The sequence below is a fragment of the Cucumis melo genome, chromosome 3 (genome assembly GCF_025177605.1).
Source record: "Cucumis melo cultivar AY chromosome 3, USDA_Cmelo_AY_1.0, whole genome shotgun sequence".
NCBI lineage: Eukaryota > Viridiplantae > Streptophyta > Magnoliopsida > Cucurbitales > Cucurbitaceae > Cucumis > Cucumis melo.
Window position 1 is genome coordinate 7,969,629 of NC_066859.1, and position 15,192 is coordinate 7,984,820.

The 15,192-nt window shown below is 35.2% G+C and overlaps 3 protein-coding genes across 3 annotated transcripts; 1 reads left to right on the top strand and 2 right to left on the bottom strand.

Moving 5' to 3' along the window:
- Positions 1-250: 250 nt before the first annotated feature.
- LOC103504090 (chloroplast processing peptidase-like) lies at positions 251-3,611 on the bottom strand. Its single transcript, XM_008468529.3, has 6 exons — positions 3,168-3,611; positions 2,411-2,473; positions 2,256-2,324; positions 1,366-1,452; positions 989-1,056; positions 251-533 (listed from the first exon to the last, which is right to left on the bottom strand). Exons 1-6 carry the CDS (start codon positions 3,375-3,377, stop codon positions 464-466), a joined length of 567 nt encoding a protein of 188 aa, XP_008466751.1. The 5' UTR covers positions 3,378-3,611; the 3' UTR covers positions 251-463.
- Positions 3,612-8,803: 5,192 nt separating this feature from the next.
- Positions 8,804-11,196, top strand: LOC103504088 (uncharacterized). Its single transcript, XM_008468527.3, has one exon. The coding sequence runs from the start codon at positions 8,849-8,851 to the stop codon at positions 10,958-10,960; it is 2,112 nt and encodes a 703-aa protein (XP_008466749.1). The 5' UTR covers positions 8,804-8,848; the 3' UTR covers positions 10,961-11,196.
- Positions 11,197-11,298: 102 nt separating this feature from the next.
- LOC103504089 (cyclin-A1-1) lies at positions 11,299-14,872 on the bottom strand. The gene is made up of 9 exons (XM_008468528.3): positions 14,340-14,872; positions 13,164-13,542; positions 12,927-13,063; positions 12,732-12,824; positions 12,509-12,642; positions 12,275-12,427; positions 11,986-12,187; positions 11,720-11,857; positions 11,299-11,631 (listed from the first exon to the last, which is right to left on the bottom strand). Exons 1-9 carry the CDS (start codon positions 14,553-14,555, stop codon positions 11,560-11,562), a joined length of 1,524 nt encoding a protein of 507 aa, XP_008466750.1. The 5' UTR covers positions 14,556-14,872; the 3' UTR covers positions 11,299-11,559.
- Positions 14,873-15,192: the final 320 nt, after the last annotated feature.

Here is a 15,192-nt window from a genome sequence, read left to right on the forward strand (position 1 = left end):
CATGAAAACAACCCCAGTCCAATAATTCATTAGCTTTTATTATTAAACAAAAAACAACAAAGAAGAGAAAAAATAACAATAAAATAAAATTAAACTTTTTACAACTTTATTGCTTTTAAAATTGAAATATGTCAATAATCGGCAGAGAAACTAAAGAAACAATATATTTTTGTTATAAAGAATAACCATTCACAAAGTCCATCCTTAATTGTACATTGAAAAAGAATAATAAACAAATAAAAGGGCATGGTTGTTAAAGATAACTAATAAAAAGAATAACTCTAACTTCCATCACAGCTAATACACAAATTTATGGACCACACATAAGAATGAATAAAATGTTTCTTTAGTATTCATATCCATACCAAACAAGCCTAATCCTACATGAGAATGTGGAACTAAAATAATTTATCACATACAAATAGAATAATGTTTCTGACCTCATTTCAATTTGTTCAATGTATCATTTACTTGTTGGTTTATGGCATGAACAGAGGCATCTCCCTATGATGTTTTTGATGGGCAGAGGTCCCCTGTTCAAGTGACAAAAATTTTAACATTGAAGATGAAGTTGAGAGAGAGAAATAAAAACTTGGGGAGCATTCAATTCCAAGAACAATGATAGATAAAAGACTTTCTTTGGAGCATTAACAGGCAAACTATACAACATGAGAACTAGGAGTGAACATCGGTCGGTTGGAGTCACTTTTTCAACCATATTGTCACCAAACCGACTATAGTCAATTTAATAAATGTTGGACCAACATTGATCATCGAGGAGTAAAGGTTGACCAGTTTTATTCTTGATTTTTTTTTTTTTTTTGAAATTTGTCAATTTGGAATTTTTCCAAACCAACGCCAACTGACCCCTCTCTTTCTCCGACCAACCAACTTCGGTAGTTCAAATTTTTGATCTATCATGCTGACCCCAATCAAAACCAACAACCAGCAAAAATACATAATATAACGTGAAGTTAGGAACGCTAACCAAATATGGGAGTCGTAGCTGTTGTTGCGGTTGTCACCCAACACGTAAATATGGCCTTCTGGAATTTGCTGCAAGTTTCAAACAAGTGAAATTAACTACAAACTTGAAACAAGTCACACTCCGTAGGAAACCATATTATTCAAGTCTGATTCCACCAACAATGACTTAGCTGCGGTAAAAATCAATGACAGTTTGAAGATGATTTGTAAAGAATATGGGTTCGCTTTGCATTATAAAATCACCTTGACGGCTTAACCATTTCGGTTCATCTATATAATCTCTAAGGACGTGCTTTAAATGCCTTATCTCTGTCATAGAAAATTGCAGGAAGATGCAGTAAAAATGAAAACGAAAGTCGAGTTTCAAACAAAACTCACAGTTGACTTTGTGGTGTATGTTGGCCGCTCCCGTAAGAAGCTTTCATCCTGAGCAATCCCATTGACATAGAGGCATCCCTGAAAAACCTGAAAGGTGTTGGATAAAAACCATATGAATGGTTAGTTTCTTTGACTTCAACACTAGAAATTCTTCTCCTGCCAATTGATATGGCGTTTTTAGCAGTCAGTGACTAAGAAAAGGGAAAGTAGTTAAACATAAACTGCCAATATACATTTTCTTTCATAACTGGACTGTTGAGGAGTCCCATTTCTTGCATTATGCTTGTAGCTCACCGAAATTATTTTGGGCAACAATCTTCTGTATGGGCAAAATTTGGACCTTAGACACATCAACCAACCCAATTCCTTATTGCTAGAGTCACCGGTTAACGGTAGCTATAAGTGTACATTTATTAGTGCACAAAAAGTGATCACTCCAATTGATACAAAAACACCAGTGACTTAGAATTAGAAACTCTTTTGCTATGAGAATTCCTAATTCTCAAATATTAGAACCAAATACAGATTATCTTAAGATCAAAGCTCTTGACACAAGAACAAGTTCCGCTCAAGCTTTGAACACTCTACAAGATAGGATGATTTATGCCACTTGAATGTTCTTGGCATGCAATTCAATACTTAGAAAATTCAAGAAGCTCCCTTAGCTAAACTAAGCACAAAGGCCACAATTGCCTAATGAAAATCCTAATGCCACATCATTGATCATAGTAGAATGACAAAAATACCCCTACTTATTAATAGAACATAAAAAGGATAAGATAGGAGAATACTAAGATTACATCAAAATAAATATAAATAATAATTTGATGTCTTGCACAATTCATATCACTAGTTCTTTTCAGTAGCAACATAACGACAAGCTTCCATACCTCAACTGTGTCTCCCGCTTTGGCCACAACTCTCTTTACAACAATGTTTTCTTCTCTGCATCCAGATTGCTATAGCACACCATAATTCGAACGGGATCCTGTTAGGAAAAACTGTTCAAGTAAAAGACATGCAGGTTAGTCATCCGTCAACTAACCTGTGTCGGGTCTTGGAAGGTAATAATGTCATTTATAGAAGGATTTCTGATGAAATAAGAGGCCTGAAGAAAATGCAACCAGGACATTGGTATTAGTTTGACCAGAGATCACATGGAAATTTTCAGAACAGTCAAGGTAAATCACATTAACCATACTTTTCTTCTTTGTTATCCGTGAGTGTCTCAACTAATGTCATAGGACAACGTTTGGACGTTACAAAATGTCATAGGTCATTGATAATACAGGGTTTAAACTTATTCCCCCAAAGTCCCTCTACTTTTTTCACCTAGCTATGTTACCTCAGCTTAGATCAAACTATTCAAAAACGAGTTTTCAAGTTCAAAAAATGACAGGCTACTTGTCTTATAATGCTTATAAAGACAAAAATAATTTCTCTGTCTAAATTACCGAAATCATATTCGGTTGTCTTGCTCATGTTCATACTGTTTTCTATATGTTTGATTCTTTCTCCTTTACATAATAATAGAACTAACAAGAAACTACCAACCTTTTTGTAAACTAATGCATAGTTTCTAATTGAATACACATGATTGATCTATATTCTTCGAATATGATATAACTGACACATAATTTTGAAGATTCAGACGATCGATCGAGCTTCATCATAACCACGCTTAAAATCTCAATCCATTTCACATGCACGAAAATATCCCTAAAACCTAGTCGAAGTCTGAAATTTAAAAAACTAATCACTTAATTCGACAGATAAATACAAAAACAAGGTTGAAATAATACCTTCTCGACAAGAATTCGATCGCCGACACGAAGAGTTGGATACATTGATGAGGAAGGAATGGAATGAATCTCCAAAAGCATAGACCACAAGATCAAAAGGACAATAAATCTAAGGAAACCGTCAAACCCAGGCCATCTGGGAAAACCCCAACTGTGAAAAATCATCCATCGCAGCGAAGAGTAAAACAGAAAGGGCCTCAAAAAGCTCATTCCAGATATGAGAAAAGAGAGGAAAGGTGTAGAGGAAGTGTGGAGAATGGAGGAGGTGCAATGGAATTAGGATTGAAATTGGAGAAAATGGAAGAGAAAGAGGAGGAAGTGACTTCGTGTGTAAGTTTCTGGGAAAGTGAGGGAGTGGAGAAAAATCAGTTGGTACAGTGATTTTGTTCTTCAAACGCATTTAATCGAGACTATGTTCTTCATTCTTCAAACTTCACAAGTTTTGCATCTTTCAATTTTTATTCCAAAAATTACAAATTTTCCACTAAATGTTATTATTTTATTTTATGTTATTTGAGGGTGACTTGTTCGTATGTTATATGTTCCCACTCTATTTTTTATGTTTTTTTATTTCTTTTTCTTTTTATTTTATTTTATTGGAGAAATGTAAAAAGTATAAAAATAATCTATCTACGATACGATAAACTTTGGTTTTTTACAATGTAGGTACGTTTCATAAAATTTCATAATCTAATAGAACCTATTTAACCTTGTATTATGTATGAACCATTCAAATGAATTTAGTTTTGTCATAATTGACTTATCAAGGCTTTAATTTTTATTTTTGCCTTTCAAATATATCATTGACTTATCTAACTATTGTATTCTACACTACAATAGTTTAGTTATAATTTAAATGACCTTTGAAAAAAGATATTGCAAAAATATTTAGAATATAAGTTAATCCATGTTTTGTGATCTTCAACAAGATACATCATGCTTGTTGTGTGATCTGATATGAGATGCAATTTGCTTACTGTGTGATCTGACATTGGAAGATGCGTTATGCATAGTGGATCAATTAATAGACTCTCGTTATATGCATTGAGATTACTCCGCATAGCTACAACTTGACAAAAAGTGTGGTAAATGCTTGAGTTGAGGAAAGAGGTACAAAGATATAATTAAAACATGGAGAATGATTCAGCAAGATGATTATGTGGTATGCAAGAGGCATACGCGATAGAATTTACAGCGAAAAAATTGAAAAGACACAATTTTTCTATATGATTTGTGATGAGTGATTCTTCCTCGAGATTTATGAATTATTTACAAAATGGAACTGTTGAAAAATGCTTAACGCCCTAGAATGAGTGTTTTAAACTCAAAGATGTAATGTTGAACTTACATGTTATTTATATCCTGTGTTTGGGTAAAATGTCTATTGTGTTAGGGCGAACTTGATTTATTAAAGTGATCCTAAAAGATCCTACTTACTAGACGATTTGGTCTAACATTTCAAATGTTTTGTTTTATTTCCCCAAGTAGCAAAAGACATCCAATGTTAAATTTACAGTCTTAATCGCCTACCATGTCTCCTTGATCACATCGTTTTGGTAGTTGCCCATTTTGGTAGTGCCCACTATCTATTTGCATAGCATATAGTAGCTAAACGGGAAAAGTCCAAACATTGTTTTGAGTCATGTTTAATGGTTTGTACTAAATGTTGTAACAGTACTAGAAGTACTTAAATCAAATTATTAATAAAGTCTAAAGTCCACATTAAATTTCTTTGCAACTACTTGTCTTTAAATCTGCTTATTAGGTGTTTGATGCGTTACTTTGCGGAGAATATCGTGTAGGATGTTTAGGTGATCATATCTCCATTTCATCGCATAGAGTGAATTGGAGGGGAGCATGACAACCACTACGTTAAATGAAAGAAATCTATTAAATAATTAATAATATAAATATGTAAATTTTAATTATAAATAATAAATGTAGTTTCGAGTATTTATGGCAAACAATTATATTTATATGTAATATTTAAAATTAATGATAAGGTCAAATTCGTCCCTAAAGTTATTCAAATCTTATTTCTGAAATTAATTGAAAATTTAAGACAATTTTTAGCCATATTAAGTCTTTTTTCTAAAGTTTTCTTTATTTATTTTTTAAAATATATTATTTATTAACTTAAAATACTTCAATTTGTCCACAACACATTTTAATAATTAAAATTTCATAAAACTCAAATGAAATTCAAATGTTAAATATCAAAAACTTCAAAAATAACTTTATAATAATATGTATGCATTGTATTATTTATAAGTTGTAATATATATTTTAGAAAGATTTAAAGAAAATACATAGTTTGACTATGAAATTTCACAAATATCCTAAAATAATTTTTTTTTTCTTGATTAGGATTTCCTATATTTTTAGGACAATTTTAACTTTATTATTAAGGTTAATTATACAGGTATTTCAAAATTAAATACAATATATTTCCTTATTTATATTATATTGATCATTATTATCTAATTTATAACTAATGTAAAATGTTAATTATTAAGAAAAAAATGTAATCTTATACAATTTATTTTCATTTATCATCAGATAATATATCTTTTAATATGAACAAAATAGCTCTTGATTAATTCATGTACACTTTCATCCAAATTGTTCATCCATCGCCTAAATCATCTAAATTCTTCATCTACCACCGACAACTTCTTCAATTTCCTCACCGATAATTTCTTCAGTCATCCAGTTTCGTTCTTCACCAATTCTGGTACGTCCAGTTCGTTCTTCACCGATTTGATCTATTTCATCCATCACCGATACGATTTCGTTCTTCACCAATTTTCAATTTATTTCGTACTTTCGTTCTCCTCATACTTTGGTTAGTTGTCTTCCTCAATTCCTCATTTTTTTGATACCTCATTACATCTAAGTTTTCCTAGAACGTAACCTTATATTATGGAGTATTTATTTTAGATATATACCGCTTAATGTATATAATAATGCATATATTTTTACATATAGTCGCTAAGGAATATGATATGTTTGTTATGTGATTTAGTGTGTTTATACCCCTTCATATATACAATAATACAGATAAATTGACATACAGTAACCGATGAATATGATATGTGTTCTGTGATTTTGTATATATATACTGCTTCTTATTTACCATAATACATATATATTGACATCTAGTAACTGAAGAACATTATATGTTTGTTCTGTGATTTAGTATATATATACTCCTCCTTAATTACAACATAAATTATTAGTGACATATATTCTAATATTTTTTGACAGATGGCCAAAATTGCAATCTACTTTGATAGTTTTTTCAATGAATCGAACAATTACGTTAGTTTTAGTGTGTCCAAAATAACAATTAATGAACATATGTACAATAAAGAATTGTACACTAGCTTTAGATCCAAGTCATGAAGTTTTATTAATATGAACAATATTGATATATACCTTTAATTTGCCTAGGTCCTATAGAATTTGTTAAGAAGGATTTGGCTATAACTAATGATAACGATGTTAAATGGCTTTACCATATAATAACAGCGAATGTTGAGCGACATATTGCCCTTATTGTTCATTCTGTTGGCTCTTTGTCGATTTGTTTAGGTTCATCGTTGTCAAGTTCTTTTCAAACTGAAATCCATGATGATGGGGGTTATTTTTTAAAAAAAATATAGATATCTCTAAGGTAGATTTCAACTTTGCACTGAAAATCCACGACATGATTTCAACCAAATCTTTGTTCAAACATTGCGTGCAAGTCATTGCTATTAGAGACAATTTTCAATATGTTACAATGAAATCAAACAAGGAAATTTTGATTTTGCAATGCGTAGTTGAAGATAATTGCAAATGATCCTTGCATGCTTCTTGTTGTTCATGGGAATAGGACATTATGGATTCTTACTAGGTTGGATTCCGAACATACATATTCGTAGATGTTCCATTAACAGATCATAGACATGCTACCTTTACTGTTATCAATGACCTAAATAAGAACAAAAAAAGTTTACTGTTATCGATGACTAAATAAGAACAAAATAAGTTTAAATATTAATTACATTTAAAACAAATTACCACTAAATACATTAATTAGATGTTACACTTTATTTTTTTTAATTCAAAAAACTTTTAGCATTCTTTTAGAAAATGATTTTCATTAATTTTTTTAGTATTACAAAACCATCCACTAACTACATTAATTAGATAATTTACACAAATAATAAATAAATAAATTTTTGCATATGAGGTCTCTTCTTAGTTTACAAATTTAATTCACTATATAAAGTTTATTATGCTAATTGAAAAATATCATTCTCTGAAGTCTACAATGAGAATATTTGAGACTGCGACATTGGAGCATCAAGTCAGGTAGATACCAATTCATTGTGACAAAAACCAAAATAGAGAAATGAGGAACCAAAAGTCACTAGCTTGCAAAATTAATAGAGATTTTCGTATTGGAATATTGTTGGTTAAGTTTACACAACAATCATTAGAGTAATATCAATAATAGCTTATTTATAATTTTCTATTCGACAAATAGTAAGCACAAGATTTTTATCTTGGCGATACCAATTAATTACTACTCATAGTAATTAATTACTGCGGTTTGATTTGGAAATCGTCTTTTCATTGGTTTTATCACGTGAAGATGAAGGGGTGATTCTATAGTTTATTTTGATTGTATTTCATAATCATTCTTTAAAAATAATAGACAATTAAATAACTTATGGTTATTAGTATAAAAATGATTATTAGCAATATGTAAAAGATTAAAAAAACAAAAACATACTTACAACAAACTATTTTTCCATTTAAAAATTTATTGTTTCAATAATTTATTTTACTTTGTATCTGTACTACTACGTAGAAAATATTGTATTTGTAGGATGTAGAAAATATTTTATGAAAAAACAAACTTTATTTAGAACATAATAAAAAATATAATATATGTATTTAAAAATATCATTAAAAATGTTTAATTTATTGTACAATATCTAATATGTCTATTAAACAAATAATTTATTAGAACAATTTCTATCATTTTTTAACTCTAAACAAGTTTATAAAAATAAAATAGGTTGTAAATATAAAAAGTATTATAATTTTTTAAAACATAAATATTTTAAAATTTTAAAAAAACTTGACACTCCAAGTAGTATGTTTTGTTACTAATAAATGTATGATTTAATGAAAGAGAATCATGCATGCATTAATAAATATGTTTACTTAATTCATATGGTTGATAAAATATAATTTAAAAAATATGTAGAATAAAAACGAACACAAACTAAAATAACCTAAAAAAATCATTGGTGTCGATATAAACCTTTATGATAATCCAAACTCTTTTGATATTCATTTATAAATTATCCTTCCAATTTTCCACAAAGAAAATAGAGTGAAGTGAAGAATATATATATATATATATATATATATGTCAATATATATATATATTTAGCTCATGATTTTTGAATGGCGAAAGGGAGAAGAGAGGACACCACGAAGAAAAGTTTGATGGGACGAAGACGTGCCACCAGACCAATCAGACAATGTCACGTCAACAAAACTCCTAATTAAATAGGACCCACTCATCTGCCACGTGTCTACTATCCCCACCACACCCCACTGACCACCAGCATCTTAATCTTCCCGATTTCCCCCATCTCTTCGCCGTCTTTCCTATCGTCATGCCTTCGCTACTCCTCCTTTTCCTTCTTCACTTTTCTTCTCTACTTCCCCCGTCCTACGCCGCGGCTTCAGGTGGCCACAGCATAGTCTTCACCACCCTCGGCAGATCCTTCTACGCCTTCGATATCTACACCTTACCCGCTGACGCTAACAACAACCCTTCTTCAGCGGATGAAATCCTAATAACCGACGGCCAATCCGTCAACTTCAATGGCTATTTCCCTTCCTCCTCCTCCTTTTCTTCCCTTATATCGCTTTTAACGAATCAATCACACTCCTTCACGCCGGATTTGGAACTCGTCTATGTCACGGAGAGGAATGGAATCTCTAGAATCTTCTACGATGCCGTTTTTGGTGGTACCGGAGTCAGTGCCAGACGGCGGTCGGAGCTCGAGATTCCTCATCGACTGCAAATTCCCCTTTTGGATGAGGAACAGAAAAACGAAGTTAGGGTTTCCTTCAAAGATCGGCCGAGTTTAAGTGGCGATTATTTGGTGTACGTTTCGACTCACGAGGATCCTCGCGAGTTCAGAACGAGTTGGGCGGCGGTGTATTCAAGGAATTTGAAATCGGGTGTAACTCGGCGATTGACGCCCTATGGAATCGCCGATTTTAGCCCCTCTGTTTCGCCGTCTGGAATTTGGACGGCTGTGGCTTCTTATGGCGAGAAAGGCTGGGCTGGCGAGGTTGAAGAACTAAGTACTGATTTATACATCTTCCTAACTCGTGATGGAAGTCGACGAGTTAAGGTCGTGGAACACGGTGGCTGGCCGTGTTGGGCTGACGAGTCAACTCTGTATTTTCACCGGAGAGGCGATGACCAGTGGCTGAGTATATACAGAGCAATTTTACCGAGTCATGGAGAAATTTTTCTCGATTCAGTGATAATCGAACGCCTCACTCCACCTGGATTGCACGTGTTCACTCCTGCCACTTCACCCGCTAACAAAAACCTCATTGCTGTTGCGACGAGAAGACCCGATTCATCCTTTCGCCATATAGAGTTGTTCAACATCGTCACCGGAGAGTTCAAGAAGCTGACAGAAACAGTTTCGCCCAATACTCACCATTTCAATCCTTTTGTCTCTGCTGATGGGACTCGTATCGGTTACCACAAGTGCAGAGGCGACGGCAATGGAAGAAAAAGCAACCTCCTATTCTTCGAGAACGTTCGTAGCCCTGTTTCTAATTTATCCTTATTCAGAATTGCCGTTTCTTTTCCCTCCTTTTCGCCCGCCGGTGACCGTATAGCCTACGCGAACTTCCCGGGATTATACGTCATCAATCGGGACGGTTCGAACCAACGGGAGGTCTTCTCAGGTGCGGCGTTCTCCACAGCGTGGGATCCAGTGCGGAAAGGTGTAGTATACACCAGCGCCGGTCCCGATTTTGCTCCAGTGAGTTCTCAGGTGGATATTATTTCAGTCAATGTCGATGAGGAGGAGAGAAATATCAAGAAGCTGACGACAAACGGTGAAAACAATGCCTTCCCATCGCCGTCCCCTGATGGGAAATGGATCGTTTTCCGGTCGGGTCAAACCGGATACAAAAACCTATACATTATGGACGCGGTCGACGGTGAGAGCAAAGGTCTTCGTCGGCTCACAGAGGGCCTGTGGACAGATACGATGTGCAGTTGGTCGCCGGACGGCGATTGGATCGCATTTTCATCGGACCGGGAGAACCCTGGTGCTGGAAGCTTCGATCTGTTTTTGATCCACCCGAACGGAACCGGGTTGAGGAAGCTGTTTCAAAGCGGTTTGGGGGGTCGGGCGAACCACCCGAATTGGCGTCCGGATGGGAAAGCTCTAGTGTTCACTACGGACAATGCGGGGATATCTGCGGAGCCGGTTTCAAATCCACATCACTATCAGCCCTACGGCGAGATCTACACTATTAAATTGGACGGCTCTGATCTTCAGAGGCTGACTCATAACTCCTATGAGGATGGGACCCCTACGTGGAGTCCACGTTATATCAACCCAGTTAACGTGGAGAATTTATATGACGTGGAACCCTGTGGCTTTGAAGATTGTCACTGGCTTAACCAAAATAACAGGGCCCATAATGATATTAGGCCCGTCTTAACTGGGCCTCGATGTAGCCCATAAAACATCAGCTGGCCCTACAAGCCCAAAACCCATCCCTAAATAATGCCCAATCATGGTGTTCTGGCTTATTTACTATAGTGTTATATAAAGTGTAATTGAGTTAATTGATAGCATAGCTACACTACCATAGAGTTTGTACTATATTATTAACTTTAAAGTTTGATCTCTCTCCTTGTATGTCAATATGTATATATATATATATATTAGGTACCTAACGGTTGCTTTCTCTTCCTCCATTTTTGTGTACATAATCAGGGAATGTTAAGATATATTTGAGCTGTTTGAGTTGCTTCTCCTTCATTTTAAGTATTGTACAAGGTTTTGAAGAAAGATGACAATTAAGCATATGAACTTTGTACAAATCTCGGCATTTTGGTATTCTGTAATTCGTTACAACGATACAACCGCCGAGATCCCGACGTTATGCAGAATAACCAGTGGCATTGGCTTACACATCCAAGACTCTTACACAAAGGAAAGGGGGGAAAGATCCACAAAAATGAGGGGAGGGGAGGAGCATTTTATGTCTCTATCCTCTAACTGCTGTTAAGTCAGGCTGCTACTACTACTATAATCCAACAGTGCATTGGAATACAAATTTAATGTGTTTGATTTTGGAAGAACTCCGGTGGTATCGTTGGAGGGCAGTACTTCTTCGCCACATGTTTGTACTGAGGTAAAAGATCATCTAAAAACATCAGCATAAAAACATGAAGAAATGAAAAAAAACCTAATAAGATATTTCTCTCTGATGCTAACCTTATGCTGGCTGTATTTTTCTCTGATGGCTGGTAAGCTAGAATTATGAGTGTTGTTACAGCAGAGGCCATGTAAATCTTTAACGCAGTCGACAAGATCGGAAGGCTGATAATGTGTATAATGCTGCAAGGTGGAGTTCTGTACCAAAGATGAGGAATATACTGTATGAGTTTAATTGGTTTATTGGCATGATACTCAAATTCCTTGTTATTTTTCTATCATTCATTATTAAGGAGCAGGGAAGGAAATATAGACGAGTGTCATACCCATGGTCTCTTAGTTGGAAGAAGAATGAACTTTGCCAAGAAGATTGCCGAGGCAGCTACAAGTGACGGTGCGTAGCAGAGCATACTGTATTCTAAAAGAGATAATTCGGCAAGGAAGTTGGACAAGCATTCCAACTGCATTGATGGAACCTCATAGGTGCTGCTCTCATCGGTGGCGCCTTGAGCAGCACGAACAAATCGTCTATACAATGAGAACGACAGATCAGAGTTAGGAGTTTATTGGTAATGTAGGAAAATGAAACAGAAAGCATCACAAACATTGACTTGCCTTAAGAAACATTTCGGTGTTGGAGCTGTCATTTCGAACTTCAAGTAATTCAAGACAGACGATTCCATTTCCAAAACCTCTTCTTTAAAATATGTGTTATCGGTAATGTAGCAAAATTCTTCCACTTGAGGCGCACATATCTCTTCATATTTTCTGAAAGAATACAATCTTACTGGTTAACATCAGACTATCATTCGTGGGAAGGAAATAACAGAAATAGTATTCAGTTCTTACGAAGCAATCATCATGCAAGCAACACCAAGCAACTGTAATCGTTGTCGATCCATCGAATTCCCAGATAGGAATCTATCAATGTAGTTCACGGTCAAATATAGAGTGTCTGGCACAAGCCTGTACTCTTCTGCTACCTGCAAATTGAACTTATTAAATTTTAGTCAAACCTCAAAGGATGAAGAAATGACTTTGAAAACCAATATTGTCAACAACAAAAATTCACCTCCACAAGCCAATCAACCAGTATGGCACGCATATTTGAATTTATATCCTTCTGAATCTTCTCCATGAAATCTGTAGAAGGCCTTTTCTTTGCCTGAACCAATAACATTACACAATGGAAAGAAATTTGAGAACCTATAATTCAAAGTAAATTTAGATTGTACTTGAAATTCTATAAGGAGACAAAGATTATCACCTCAGATGCTCGTAAGTGCTTGTAAATGTCACAAGCAATTGTAGCACATTGCTGAGGATCCATGAAATCCGTATCAACATCGACAATGTTGCCATCTATTTCCATTTCTGTAAGTACATCTCTATTGCATATGCTACCTGATAAGGGAAGCAAACAAAACATCATCAATTCGTAACTCTCACTTCATTACCAAAGTTTTTAAACATTGTATCCTCAAAAACTAATCCATGAGCTTACCTTTAATTGGTGCCTGACAACTAATTGGTGCAGGGCCTGAAATGCAGAGACTGCTTTTAGTCTTCCTCTCAACAGAATCAACAGCTGGGACATCAGTATTGTCCATGTACTCGACGTCAGGACTCTTAAAAGAATCACAAGTCGACATAGTTTCATCTAAGGAAACCGAAACTCCATCTGATTTAGAGGGAGAGACATCCATACAACTGGAGACAGCCGTGGCGTCAGTTCTTGAGAAAGCTGTAACGTTGCTAGGAGCAACTGGATTCGTTGTTTTGACATCAAGCATTGTGGTTGTATTAGTCACTGGCATGTTAGTGCTGCGAGTTCTTGCAGGGGAACTCTTTCTGGCCTTTAGAGCTTTGGTTGCACAAGGCACCTACGAATCCAAAATTCCATTTGGTAAGCCTTCAAATTCATGGTTGATTATAGGTAAAAACAGTAAAGAGTACAAATATTCAACAATGGAACTGACTTCCATTGACAAGATTATAACAAACAAAGAGGCACATGCTGCTGTCATACATTTCAGAAAAGAAAAGAGGTTGACCCACAATGCTATCCAAATTGTAAATCCAAGGACTTGTTTAATAGAAAAAAAAAACCATTGTATATTTCGATTTCTCATACTTGTTGCTTCGAATGGAAACAAAGACAGCTATGAAAACATACTAACAATTCTTCAAAATAAAAAATGATAGTGTTTTCTAAGCTAACCAAAAACTCTGAGAAGTGACACATTGAATATAACATTGTTACAGGAATCTAGATTCCTATTCCTGTTAAAAACATCCACCCATAATTTTAATCTTTGTTACTTGATGCAAAGTTTCTTGATTGACAAGAAAAAAAGACAAGGATATCATAAGAAAATCCATTCTCTGTTCAAGTTTTGGGTATGATCCCAGAGGAAAGATACGGCTAGTGAACGATTAAAAAAAATCAGGCTACACTTACATGGACTTCTACTCAGCCTCTAGCGATCTTAATAGGCAAATTTATTTCAGAAAACCCCAAAACCCAAATAAGAAGAAAACCCAGAAACCAAAAACCCTACTGGAAAAGAAAAATATAAAGACCCACAAAATTCAACCCCATCAAGAAACAAAAATCCAAGGAAATGAAGAGAAACCAAACAACAAAATAATCAAGGGCTAGGATAAAGTAAGCAAGTACCATAATAGGAGGCGGACCAGAGCTCTTGGCCGCACTGTGAGACACATTCTTAAAATTCGTTAGGTTTCCAAGTGGCGCTCGCTTTTTGGCCAAATGTGGCGGAACTGCCAAAACCTTACCCACATTGTCCGATGAAGACGCGGAGGACGCTTGCCGTTTGGCCAAGGAGGACGTTGTGGAGGAAGAAAAGGAAGGGCGACGATTATGGGCAGACATGGCAGATCGAATCAAACCCAGTCGAGAATTGGGGAGGTAAAATCAAAGAAAAGTAATAAATTCGCACAAATTTCTCTCTAATTGGAAGTTGAACCTTGTTGGCGTGAGAGAGAACACACCAAGAAAGCAAAGAATGAAAAATCAAAAAACGAAAAGAAGAAAAGGGGGGGAAAGAAAAAAGAGTTAAAGTTGCTGGAATTTTGAAAGGAATCAGTATCGATGGAGAATTTTGATTTTGAATTTGAGTTTTGAAGATTTTAGAAGAGGAGGAGGAGGAGGAGGAGGAGAAGAAGAAGAGAGCGTTATGGAAAGTGAAAGAGGAATGGAAGTGTGGATTTATAATATAAAGGGGGTTTTAATTACAGTTTTTGCTTTAGGGCGGGGAATTTCGATGATTTTGAATTCGGATCAATCCAGACCGTCGATTCAACGCTCGGTATTCGTTAGGAGCGGACATCGGAAGTGGGGTCCATTTGAAGCTACTTAATTTAACCTGTGGGTTATTTTGAGAGCGTCACAGACGAATGTGGTGGCGCCATGTGTAGAGGCCTTGTCGGAGTATGTGGGTGGGGGGGGGGGCCTTTTTTGCAACATTCGAAAGTACAGAGCGATGTCAGATTTAGAATTCAAGTTTATT

Coding starts and splice junctions, on each gene's coding strand:
- LOC103504089 (XM_008468528.3), bottom strand. CDS start 14,555: ATGTCTGCCCATAATCGTCGCCCTTCCTTTTCTTCCTCCACAACGTCC. Junction 13,064..13,163: donor TTGTCAGGCACCAATTAAAG/GTAAGCTCATGG, acceptor TTCCCTTATCAG/GTAGCATATGCAATAGAGAT. Junction 12,428..12,508: donor GCTTGCATGATGATTGCTTC/GTAAGAACTGAA, acceptor GTATTCTTTCAG/AAAATATGAAGAGATATGTG.
- LOC103504090 (XM_008468529.3), bottom strand. CDS start 3,377: ATGAGCTTTTTGAGGCCCTTTCTGTTTTACTCTTCGCTGCGATGGATG. Junction 1,453..2,255: donor AAGCGGGAGACACAGTTGAG/GTATGGAAGCTT, acceptor AACACCTTTCAG/GTTTTTCAGGGATGCCTCTA. Junction 534..988: donor AGCTACGACTCCCATATTTG/GTTAGCGTTCCT, acceptor TCACTTGAACAG/GGGACCTCTGCCCATCAAAA.
- LOC103504088 (XM_008468527.3), top strand. CDS start 8,849: ATGCCTTCGCTACTCCTCCTTTTCCTTCTTCACTTTTCTTCTCTACTT.